The 12,560-nt window shown below is 37.1% G+C and overlaps 2 protein-coding genes across 2 annotated transcripts; one reads left to right on the forward strand and one right to left on the reverse strand.

Annotated features, from left to right (window-relative positions):
• The first annotated feature begins 234 nt into the window (after positions 1-234).
• On the forward strand, positions 235-2,265 carry LOC119074857 (epoxide hydrolase 4-like). Its single transcript, XM_037181169.1, has 5 exons — positions 235-420; positions 937-1,061; positions 1,158-1,270; positions 1,329-1,625; positions 1,690-2,265. The coding sequence occupies exons 1-5, from the start codon at positions 265-267 to the stop codon at positions 1,992-1,994; spliced, it is 996 nt and encodes a 331-aa protein (XP_037037064.1). The 5' UTR covers positions 235-264; the 3' UTR covers positions 1,995-2,265.
• Positions 2,266-2,938: 673 nt separating this feature from the next.
• LOC119074856 lies at positions 2,939-7,836 on the reverse strand. Its single transcript, XM_037181168.1, has 12 exons — positions 7,638-7,836; positions 6,498-6,704; positions 6,232-6,429; positions 5,876-6,178; positions 5,635-5,815; positions 5,397-5,579; positions 5,176-5,342; positions 4,753-4,891; positions 4,071-4,523; positions 3,883-4,000; positions 3,602-3,810; positions 2,939-3,109 (listed from the first exon to the last, which is right to left on the reverse strand). The coding sequence occupies exons 1-12, from the start codon at positions 7,776-7,778 to the stop codon at positions 2,967-2,969; spliced, it is 2,442 nt and encodes an 813-aa protein (XP_037037063.1). The 5' UTR covers positions 7,779-7,836; the 3' UTR covers positions 2,939-2,966.
• Positions 7,837-12,560: the final 4,724 nt, after the last annotated feature.

The raw sequence follows: 12,560 nt of genomic DNA on the forward strand, positions 1-12,560 counted from the left end.
TTTGAACATCAGCAAGGTTTTTCAAGTAGTCCGGAAAACAAAAAGTAAATGCAGAAGCGCAGTAAAATTGCCCAGGCTACAAACGAAAACTGATGTTGATTTCAAAGTTGGTAAAAATCGATCCACCCTAACATGGTTCTACAGGTATCGGATAGAAAGGTTTGTTTTAATTAAGTAAGAAGCTATAAGAAGGCACACATATCAGCGACGCGTCAATTTGTGAGTGAATATTGATAGAACAACACTTTAAAACGTATCATTAAAATGGTCAATCCATTAAGTAGAATTTCATCATTTGTAATACTAACTTTATGTGTGGCCACCATTTCCTCGCTTGAATTGCAACCGAAACCACGAAACACTGCACCAGCGGTTTTATTCGATCCAAAATATGGCACACACAAATTTGCCACTATTAATGTAACTCAAAGCGAATTTTGCCCGGGATGTTGTTCATTGCTCAGCTTCTAGAATGAACATAGATAATATTCGGAGGTAGTCATGATATATTCATGTAGGATCTGTATCACGTTCCTTTCAGACATCAGAGGTTGTACGACACCAGCAATATTATTTTTACTTGTAATGTTGTGTAAAAATTACGGTGTCAGCATACCTGAACGACTTTTAGAAATAGAGAACGTTACAGAGATGGCAACGTGCTCGTAATATTACGAATTGTAACGAAAAGACAAAAGATCCGCACGATAACGTTACAACGTTAAGGATCAACTTGAGGCACTAGCCATGTTCTCTTGGTGTGAGTTAAAACAAACAATGTATTTAAATGCACACCATGCAAATGCACACATGTAAATATCAAAATTTGAAGGTTTTTCGACGTTTGAAACATCAATGTTTGTGCTAGAAGCAGTGCTATGGCCCGGTAGCGGTCGTTCTATAATGTTCAACTTTCTGCTTTCTTGTCTTTTGTAGGGTATTCGTTTGCATTATGTCGAAGCCGGAGACCGTACCAAACCGTTGATGGTGTTCGTACATGGATTTCCCGATTTCTGGTATTCATGGCGTTATCAGATTCCCGAATTTTCTAAAGATTATTGGTAAATCAGTTCCTCAATTTTTATCTATTTTTTGGCTCACAATCATGTAAAATATGTATTGACTCTTCGCCCCCTTCGATCATATGAAATGAACAGGACTGTTGCCATTGATATGCGTGGTTATGCGTGGTCAGAGAGATCAACCGAAGAGAAAGACTATGTGTTACCCTGTTTGATCGGAGATTTGAAAGCCCTTATTAAGTATTTGAGTGAGTGAGCGAAGGAGACGACAATATGGAAAAGCTTATTGAATATCTCAATGTTTAGATCGTAAGAAATGTGTGCTTGTGAGTCATGACTGGGGCACTTTAATTGCATCCGCATTTATCGCCAGAAATCGGCATATGGTGTACAAATATATTTTGATGGGAGCTCCACCTCGGAAAGTGTTCAAGCAGCTTCTTGACGAATCAACGGACCAGCGCAATAAGTCATCTTATATTTTAGTGTTCCTGAGCCGAGGTGTCGCTGAATCAATATTGCAGGTCAATGATTATGCCTTCCTCTCGCTATTTTACAAAAACGAAGATCTTGATGTCTACAAATATGTCTTTTCGCAACCGGGTACGAAAGCTTTCGATCTGTTTCACAAGACCCACAAATGATTCATTCCCGAAATGTTCAACAGGTGCATTAACGGCTGGATTAAACTATTATCGTGCGAATTTTTCGCTGAAGAAGGGAAAGCTTGACTTTGTTGAGATCGACGGTGATAATGATGACCTAGACGGGAAAAATGGAATGTACATTTTAGGTGGAAAAGATCCGTACATGTCGCAGCTATCATTGAATGCTACCGCTAAAGAGTATCCAAAAATGCGTGTCACGGTAATTCCGAATGCCGGACATTTCTTACAACAAGAAGAATCTGAAATCACCAATAATTTAATTCGCGACTTTCTTGGTCCAGCATCCGAAATACATTTTAAGTAGAAAAGAAAAGTTTAATTCAAAAAAAATAATAAAATATCCTTGCAGCAGCAGCATCCCGCGGAAGTAAGTCATTACATGAATGACACTAGCATTAAAACTCACTTTCGTATTGCTTTGTAAGTAATAGTACATTGCGTCCTTGTTTGGAGATTTATATTTTGCCGAAAGGGAGGTTAGTAAGTTGGTACTTAATTGTGTGAAATAGTTATTAATGCAATCGAGGTGCAAAGTACTTTATAAGGCTCTAGATGTGTGTGGCTGTGTGTCAAAATAAACATCCTTAGCCTAATAAAGTACTTTACATCGAGTTGCATACAACGTTTTCTGCCACAGAGGCATCTAAAGTTTGCAAATTTCGCATATTATGATACTGAGTGGCATAAATTGGTATTTTACTATACGAGCGAGAGTGTATTGGTGTAAATGTAGTGACGATACAAGGAATGAACATCACATATGTCAGTATAGGGAATGAATATTTCTTGGCCTTTGCACAAACACACTCTCGCATGTGTAGTAGAATATAATACGTCTCGTTATATACTTCACGTAGCTGTAACATACTATTACTCTCACTCGGCGAAGTAAAAATTTCCAAACAGGTACGTAATGCACTATTATCGTACTCACGCCATGTTGGGACGTCAGCATTATTAATCTAGAAGAATAAATAGGAAATTATTGACAAGTTCAACTATTGTTGTCTCGTTTTCGTTCCACCTATACCACCAAAGCTTGTGTCTTTTCCATACAATGTTGCATCTTCCACCTCAATTACCTTAGTCATAAATTGTGTGTTTGGTTGGTTTTCCTAACTTCCACTGTTTTACACACCGTGGCACTCCAATGAAAGAAAACACCCGGCACAGTTAACTTTAATAAAATTTATTCTACCAAAACCAATGAATAAGAAAATTCGAGATTAAATCTAATAGAATTTCAAAGATTTTTGTCGACTGGAATCGGGCCTTATTACTCTTCAATGATGGTTTTCGTGTCATTGCACAAGCACAAGCAATATTTCGACTTAGTATTTCTCGCTCTCAATTCCAACCATCGCTGTTGATTGGGAACAAACATTTCTGGAGGCAATGGTGCTCGTTCTTCTTCGTCTTCTAATTTCAAATAGACACAAAAATTTATCGATCAATAAGAGACAACTGTTTCTGACTGTTTAACTTTAATGAAGAAGTAATTCATTAGTAATGAATCATTACATGAGCGATCAATTTTGTGATACGAGCTGAACTCACAACTGTGTTTATGAGCTGTTATTTTGACAATTTGTTGGGCGCGTATACGCGAGCCGAGGACGAGGCATACAACTGCACGTGTCAAAATAACAGTTCAAGTTGCTTGTAGGATTAACATAGACATTATTTGGTGGCTGATAGGCTGATAAAATCATGTATTTTCTAGTTACGACAGGAGTCACGCATTCCTGATGTGCTTTTGACGTTTACTTAGACTTAGTGTTAATGCTTGGAGCAGTGCTACGTATTTATGTTAAGAATGCTTTCCGTGGGGCACACATACATGGAACGAAAATGTTCTAAATGGGACAGCAAATGAAGGATGCTAAAGAGAAAACAGAACTTGTTCCATACCATTTGTCGTTCTCGTCAATTTGATTTCCGACATCATTGAAATCACTTCGTCAGGCTTTCTGAGTAAGATTTTCCCCACTCCTTCGCACATGCGCAGCACCTCGTGCCTAGCCAAGATCTCAACATGCTCTTTCTGAACGTCATTGCACGACAGAATCCATAGGGAAACACCATCAAAATCTTTCAGCAAATTCATTGCACCGGGTCGACTAACAGGCGGAAAGAGACAAAATATTTTCTTTTCTCGAACTATCATTTTCATCGGGATGTCGTGGCATTACCTGAATTTTATTTTCCTCATGTAAATGTGATCCAACCAAGCTTCGCATAACAGTTTCAGTATCAAACTCAAGATATCTAAAATATGTGTTGCTTGTAGTACTGGTAGATACAGTTGATCTGTGTGGAGATTATATAGATTTATGTGAAGGGACGAACGACTACGAACGAATTTGCTAATAAAGTTTACTCAAATAATAGGTCACGTATTCGTTGGCATTTTCTTGTAATAAATCCGACTGCCATAACTTGGGACTGGGAAAACAAAGTGTTAGCGTTGCTAGGCTTATAGTCTGACATATCGAAGCCAATACATCAATGCATTCCCCATAAGTTTGCTGGAAAAAAATGTTTTTGATGTTAAATGTGACGAGAAAACCTGTACAGCAGAGTCCAACCTTCAATTTGTTTACATTAACCTTGATTTCCGATACAAGCTTAGCTCGCAAAGCGACACACACCTGCACCAATACTTCAAATGAATCGGCCGGTACTAATTCCGGTACACGTAATTCTTTCAGCTGCTCCAAGCAATGATTCACATCGTTGTAAACGACTTTGAAAAACATTTTCATATTCCACTCCGTACAGAGTTCTTTTGCTTTATATGCTGCCCAAAGCCGCATCGTATGGACGGAGTGATCTATTTATTGGAATTAATTTTTTTGTTCGTCATTGGAATGCGTTCGGTGAAAAAATAAAGGAAAATCGCGAGTTGGAATGGGAAAACTTTTACAATTTTGGGTTTAAATATTGGAAAGATTAGAAAATTTTAGTCCAATCTTTAGAAGATGATTTATCTGTCCAGTCTTCCAAAAGATTAAGCATCCAACCAGAGACTTTCCTCTATGGACACATTGTCTTCAAATCACCTAATCTATGTAAAATAGGAATTTGTTCCACGATTGGCAGTTCGTTGGGTATTGTTCCTTTTTGATCGCAACTGTTACAAAATGTTGTCAAACTAAACAATAATTCACTCCACAAACGGCCTGTGGTGGTACCGTCCAACTGAAAAGAGGTCGGAAAAATATTTCGCCCAGTTACTTTATCCTAGTCATTGTGTCGTCCAAATTATTCTTTTGGCAAAATAACTGTATGAATACCATACGCACACCACCAACGCATTTCAAGCATGAGTGATCCAGTGGTCAGCTGCAGAAAGTACTCTGTTTTACATGAAAATGTTTTTACAGAGTTTTACGTTTGTATGATACACTCTCCAGTTTCAGTCTATTTAGACTTTCATTTAGACCTCTCATGCTTGATGTGCGTTGACGCCACACATTCCTTACCCGATCATTAGCGCAATGAAATTCCGTATTGTCAAAATTGTAATTCACTGGAAGTACCGACGAAACGAGGGTTAAACGGAATTGCTTGTCCCATGTAGTGCCTGTTACGTACACGGTCAACGTTTCACCCAATCCTCGTAATGTGGATAAAATCGGTTCTGGAGCATCTGATCAGAGAAAACCGAAATTGAATGGAGAAATTTGACCAATTTTAATGCAACCTTCAGGCTGAATGATCAACAACCAGTCCCGTAAATATCTTGCACACGCAACTGGACGACAAGCTAATGGTGCATCGCTCCACCAAAGCACAATGTGCTCTAAAGTGCTACCGACTTGGGCCCATAATTTGCTTGTGCCCCGATTTACCCATTTAATGACTTCCGCTTTCGAGGGTTGTTTGTCTGTGCAATGAAACGTGTTAGCGACGTATCAATAAAATATGTTTGAATCATGCACCGAACGAACTTGGACAGAATTTCAAGCATTTCAGTAAAATGTTAGCGATGTAGTTCTCTTCGTTCGCAATTAGCTGTTCCAGCAATTCATCCGTGTCGTCATCGTTCTGAAACAAGCTCTCAACGTTCCCATGATTGTTCAACTCACTTGCCATTTTGTCAAAGAATTTGATCGCTGGATCCTGTAACAATCACACGTCACTTGACACTGATTGTTGCTAAATCGGAAAAGCTCTGCTTACATTACACTCGGAATCACTCAAAACTGCTGGAGCTGCGATTTCACTACTCAATTTGTTCGTATCAGACGGCGGAGGTGCGCTTTTAGATCGATCGTTTTGAGACTCGTTTTGGCTAGTTGTCCGTTGCACATCTGCCGACTGTGGCTTCTGTAACGGTGATGCCAGGTGGAAAGTTAAAGCTTTGAGAATTTCAACACTGCTTGTGTCGGACTCTGTGTTTGCATTTAATTCTGGTCTACAGGTGGCCAGGAGGCATTGGATAAGTGTGAGGCAGCAGTTTTCACTTCGTTGTTTGGAGATTATCTTGGGAATTTATCTATGTAAAATCGTTCACCGATCCTAATAATGACGAATACCTGCAGTATCATGCCAACATCAATTTTCTTCGGAGACAGTAAAAGTATCGGAAATGAGTTGCTACAGACTTGAGCACCACTAACAGCTTTCAAGTTTTGTTTGGTCATCTCCACACTTCCGTTATGCAATGAACATAGAAGCAATGCTCCGTCTATGACAATATCCGATTCAAACGAATTTCCCAACATCAGTTTGATCTTCGATTTAAAGATAAAAGTTCATTGATTTGGATACTTAACAGTAATTTAATTGTTAAAGATCCTACCATCCTGTTTATGACGAAAATCAGTTGAAAATGTCGCCTTTTTAAATTATGTCGGCACATTGTGGCTTTTTTCGATTGTAACACCTTGTATGGACTACGCTCCACTTTCTTATTTGATGACATTGCAGCTAGTTTCATTAGCTGACACTGCAGTTGTTCACTGATTTCGAAACACTTCTTGCTTTGTGAAACTAGTTGCCCAAATTCCTGTGGAAAACTATTGTGAAAGATGTGGTCTGGCTAAGAGATTGTGATGGGATTACATTCACAGTAAGCTGAACTATCAACTATAGGCGGTTCAGTCACTCAATTTACTCCAGACAGAATTATCCCGATGAATTTGACTCCTGGTTTTTTCGGCGAAATTCAAACTTTCCCGTCAACAGATTAGGTGAGATCGTATTGTTTGTGTGCTTTATTGAGCTTTCGAAAGCTTTGAACTTTTTTTTGGATATCATTGGAAAAGTGGAATATATTTAACTGGAATACAAATGAAGCTCAAAGCTCTCACATGCAAAGGCACAAATGCGATTAGGTGTATTGGCTAAGCACGGCAAAGATTTGGTTTAAAGGGCGTTGATACAACCATTGTGTCTCATAAAAAAATTAAGCTTTTTACTTTAACTGATGAGCTTTAATCACTCACAACAACATTAGCAGTCTTCTCATATATGACCATGACCAAACATTCCAAACTTTTACGCTGTTCGTATCAGCCCTGATTGTTAACCTTCGTGTGCTGGGCTTGAATGAAAATCTATATGTGAAATTTTCACAATAAAAACAGAATTCTGTCTGGCATGTTCATTTCGCCGACCGTGTATATCGATTCAAACAAACTCTCACTTTCCTTGCTTATTTCTGTCAACAACTCCGAACTATCTGTCTAAGGTTATAATATGCCAATATCAAGGTTATAGCGTGATATCCATATGGAGTCACATATTCACTGGATTTGGCCTATTTTCCGTTTTTCGTTGTTTTCGCCATTCGAATATAGTATTATTGCAGGTGTTTACAGTCGTTACTATGGCATTTCGAATGGCGTTAAAATATAATTTCATGTCTCATGTAACTAAATGATAAATTAAGGAGAAAGGGAAAAGGAATCAATTTTGAAGTGTAAAAGAAATGGCTTACATAAAAGTCGGGCAAATCCAAATTGATGTCGGTTGTAAATTTTTTACCTAGGACGCGAAAATCACGTTCCAGATTTCTGGTCTGTTCAAACAATTTGACCACTTCCTCGTTCAATTTTGGTATCCACTTTGGAGTACTCATATTCTCAATCACAATATCTATATCTTAACAGATGCAGTCTGGCACTTGGTATGCAAGGAGGTTAGATGATGACTGATTCTGGTTCACACTGAATAATTCTTTGATTGGTTCAATAAACTAACTCAATTGTCCTGTGTTCACAGCCTGATGCGATTGGACATTTTCACAGTAGTTAAACTAGTGTTAACTACTTTCACCAATTGATTTCGTTTCATTTCCAAATTGAAATGTTCACTAACTCAAATTTGACTATCAGTTACTTCATCGAGAACACAAAAATTACTTTCTTTATCACTGTATCCAATTGCACCATTTTAAACCATATTATACCAACCGCATTCGACTGAAGACTGATGAACATTTCCTTAGCATGAACCTCAAACGTATACACAATTGGAAAAATAAAAGGAAAAACTCTATCGATGGTTGGGTTGGGGTAGATGGTATAGGTATGTTTGTATACAGTATAGTGAGTGGTAGACATTTAGCATAATTTGTACGAAATCGCGTAGTAGATATGTACTACGATTCCATTGATCATAAAATACGTATAAACATCAGTGCAAAGTATTTAGTTCAGATAGTCACTTCATGGTACGATTTTTATCATTTCAATTATTTCAGCACAGTTGATTCTTCAACTAAAGTTCTGTATTGCAGCAAAGTTATTAGCTATGTTTCGTCATTTTAGTGATCCATAATGAGGTCGCGACATAGTTGCAACAGTCGTAGTAAGTGAATTTCTTTACGTTCAACTAATTCGCTTACTTGTAAAGGTGGTAGCAAACAAAATATCAAGCAAGACAAAGCTAAGTATCTTTCTTAGAGGAGGAAAATACATTTTAAAAATGTCACCAGCACCTCCAACACTACGTGACATCTTATATTATATGATATTCACATAAAAAATTTTTTAGAATACCATTTAATCGTTCGTTCCTTCTAATCTGAGCAAATTTTATGATTGAAATTAACTCATCAAACTTCGATTTAACCGTGAAGAATGAAGGTTGCAAATCAGTTACACGTGCTTTTAGAGCTTGAATCAATGTCCTCTAAACCCTTCGATGAGAAATCCCAAATTTCAGTTGAAAGTCACTCGTACATATTTCAATGAAACTTTATTTATTATCGATGGCAACCGCTGTCAACCTTGATTTTACGATATAAATCGAAATTTGAACTCCAAAACTAATAAAAAATCGTTTCCCTAACAACAATTTTGACTGGGGAAGAGAAAGAGTTTATCGCTTTCATGATAAACTTGAAAGCTTTAAGCTTTTCTGTTTATAGGTTAGTGCGTTATTGCGTTAGTTTGGGCTTGTAGTAGATATTTATGTAGCATCGTCGGTTAAATTTTGAGACAAGCTTTATTTAAAAACAATCCTCAGCGGTCCCGAGCGAAAAAAATGACTCAAAACGTATAAGCATATACGTATTTTTTCAGTATAAGTAAGGATATGTTGATATACTGTTAGCATTCAGCGTATGATATATACGTTTATATACTGCTATCAGTATTTAAACATATAAGGTTTTATACTGTGACCAGCATTTAATCAAATACGTTTGTGTACTTACTAATGTAACAATCAGTCTATGATGAGCTTTTGTCGGGGCAACATATCTGTCACATGAATTTTACGAGGTAAGAGCAATATTCACCTTAACATTTTAAATTGAATCATTAGTAAATTCATGAAACAAATTCTACTTATCGCTTTCACATTATTGTTGATTTCTATATAGTTAGGTCTCGGTGTAGGTTCATTTCTCGTTAGGTGTCTGTGTAGGATCTTTTCTCGTTAGGTCTCTGTGTATTGTTTCTCCCGCTAGGATATCTTCTGTATCTTGTTAGGTCTTAGGAATTAGCAGATAATATGACACTGAAAAGTAGAATTTGTTTCATAATTTCCAATGATTTAGTCGCCATTTTGGATTGACTTGAAGCGTGTTGCATTGGTTTATTAAAGAGGAACCGTTGATGAGGTAAGATCTTTTGGGCGAGGCAAGACTGTACACGTACACTCATTTCCTTGAAACGTATTTCATTTCTTCAAAAATTAAATAAAATTAAATCAGAATTTTATTACAAAAGAAATGATTAGAAGAAATTAGTGTATGGAGATATACTGATTACGGATATAAACGTATATGGGTAATTCCAGCTCATTTGTGACTGTTCGAAATATTTTCACCAATTGAAATGCGATTTCGGCAAACTTTTTTTTCCTTGAAAGCTGTTGACCCATATTACGTCGGTGGCCAAAAATCTCGGGGAGATACAACCATAAAAATGTATGCTTGTTTTCAGAAAATTTTTGAAAATTCTAGTTTATTTCACGAAACCTGAACCGATTTCACTAAACTTTTTTTTTGCTGAAAGCTATTGACAAGACGCGTAGTTTGACACCAATATGAGGTTATTGTAAAATGCGGTCTCGGGGAGACATGACCAAAAAGTGTTTGTTTGTATTCGACATTCCGAGATATTCTCAATAAATCTCAAATGATTTTTGTAAATTTGTTTTCCTGTAGATGTGGACCATATAATTCCACAATTGCTCCAAATGACACGAAATTAAATTTTTTGAAGATTTTTGGTTCATTCTGCTTCGAAGTAAGGTAAAATCACTTCGACCCAAACGTTGCCGAAATTACATTTTTTCAAATAAAAACTGAAGATCGGTGTCATTCGAAAGCTGCAGCATATGACTTCACGAGAAAAATAACTTTGAGTCAATCAGGTTAGTTGGGTGAGTAAAGTAGGTGACAACAGCTTCCCAGTGGTGATAAAAGTCATCCTCGAATTTTAACTCGTCGAGATTATCTCGAAAAATTTTGTAACCATTTTTTTAAACGGTTTTTAGTCGAAACAACATTTTCTGTGGGGTAACAACCACCAATTGTGAAAAAAAAATATTTCTGGCTATTTATGACCTCCGAAAAATATCACTTTTTTAGACATATCTCCCCCAAATTTTGGGTTACCAACCTCATATTGGGCTTAAACTGCGCGTCTTGACCATAGCTTTCAGGGAAAAAAAGTTTACCGAAATCAGTTTTTATTTGCTGAAAATATTTCGAAAAGTCATAAACGTGTAACGCAACTAACCGCCGACTTTTGCGATCACACAAGTCAGACTTCGCAGGCTAAAAATTCCAATTCTTGTTGGTATGAAAGCACTGTGTCTCCTGAGTATTAGAAAATTTATAGACTGATTTGTTACCGCAAAACATAGCCAGCACAATTAACTTTATGACTCACAGTTAACGAAATTTGTAACGCAACTAACCATGGAATTACCCATATGGTGTTATACTGAAATTTCATATACTGCCATATACGTATTTTATATGGGCTTAAGTCGAAAAAAGGGTATGTATACCCTGCAGTATGTGTAAGGATATTCTCATATACGTTTTAATACTTTTTCTGTCATTTTTTTTCGCTCGGGTAGCTCATATTAACTCAGTGTTCATGCTAGGAGCAGTACTGTGGCTCATGTTTTCAAAGCCATCCAATCCACATCAGTAGGTAACGCAGGAATGTTATGTTTTAAATGAGGCCTAAAAATGCTGATGCCTTTGGCATGTTAGTTTGCCCACTTCCTGTGGTATTTCATCCTTCGATTTCATCGTTTCTTATTACAGTCGTTTTTGAATCATTGCTGCGCATTTGGGAGTATATACTTTCAGCCATGTTTTAATAGTTATTTATCTACCAAGGTAGGTATGAAGGTATTTTTTCGCACTAGATGTCGATTGTCGACCCGAGGCGAAGCCGAGGTCGACAAGACGTCGTGTGCGAAAAAATACCGGCATACCTACCGTGGTAGATACAACGTTTTTCGCAATTTCGGACCATAATCACCTTTCCAATGCAAAATATTACCAAAATTTCTACCAAACATTCACATGCAAACATGAATTCATTTGAACGATCAAGCAACCTGCACTATATACACATTGCAATGTGATGTATAGAGACGTGCTAAATAAAATCAAGTAGTCAATGCTTAGTATGTACGCTTCAACAATACGTTCTGAATAATTGTGTGACTCTTTAACCGAATGGCTATGGTCGTTGCTTGGTGTTTGGAAGAATTTTGGTGTTGGGTGTTCAAATCCTGGTTTGTGCAAAGTTTTTATTTATAAACTTTAGTCTTTCTTAAAGGTCTGTAGCGTGCGAAAAAAAGGGGAAAAAGCCCAAGTGCGAAAAAAAATCAAAAACGCACTGTGAAATAAATACCTTCAAAACGACATTAAATGGATCCATGGAAAGGTGATGATTATGGACCGGAATTGCGAAAAGACTTTATTGATACTCATTGCAACGTGTCTGGGACTAGACATTTTAAGGCACCCATATCAATAGGTATAGTGCAGCCATTTTCTGCTTTACAATATTGTTAATAATGTCTAAAAACAATCTATGGATGTTTGCACATTTCCTGTGGTATCATCTCCAATGCGACATGGAATTTGGTTAATCAGCCGTTAATTACTCGCTTCCATTACAGTACACAATCATCAAGATGTCAAAACACCACATCTTTGGTGTTTACATGTTTAAATAATATTCCATTATACCGCGTGTGATAAAAACACACTCGATTGAACGCATCATGCAGCTTATAATAATAGTAGATTACGCCTTTTAATGAAATGTTTTCTTTTGTGTGGGTTGCAGCAAGGGTCACAATCCAGTTTATGTCACCCTAACGCCCATGGCAAAGAAGTAATGAGTTGTTTTCCAGCGGCATAGTGAGTAAAATACTG

The sequence above is a fragment of the Bradysia coprophila genome, unplaced genomic scaffold (genome assembly GCF_014529535.1).
Source record: "Bradysia coprophila strain Holo2 unplaced genomic scaffold, BU_Bcop_v1 contig_151, whole genome shotgun sequence".
Classification (NCBI taxonomy): Eukaryota; Metazoa; Arthropoda; class Insecta; order Diptera; family Sciaridae; genus Bradysia; species Bradysia coprophila.

Coding starts and splice junctions, on each gene's coding strand:
- LOC119074857 (XM_037181169.1), top strand. CDS start 265: ATGGTCAATCCATTAAGTAGAATTTCATCATTTGTAATACTAACTTTA. Junction 421..936: donor ACAAATTTGCCACTATTAAT/GTAACTCAAAGC, acceptor TGTCTTTTGTAG/GGTATTCGTTTGCATTATGT. Junction 1,626..1,689: donor ATATGTCTTTTCGCAACCGG/GTACGAAAGCTT, acceptor AATGTTCAACAG/GTGCATTAACGGCTGGATTA.
- LOC119074856 (XM_037181168.1), bottom strand. CDS start 7,778: ATGAGTACTCCAAAGTGGATACCAAAATTGAACGAGGAAGTGGTCAAA. Junction 5,580..5,634: donor ATTCTGTCCAAGTTCGTTCG/GTGCATGATTCA, acceptor TTCATTGCACAG/ACAAACAACCCTCGAAAGCG. Junction 4,892..5,175: donor TTCATTGCGCTAATGATCGG/GTAAGGAATGTG, acceptor ACCTCTTTTCAG/TTGGACGGTACCACCACAGG.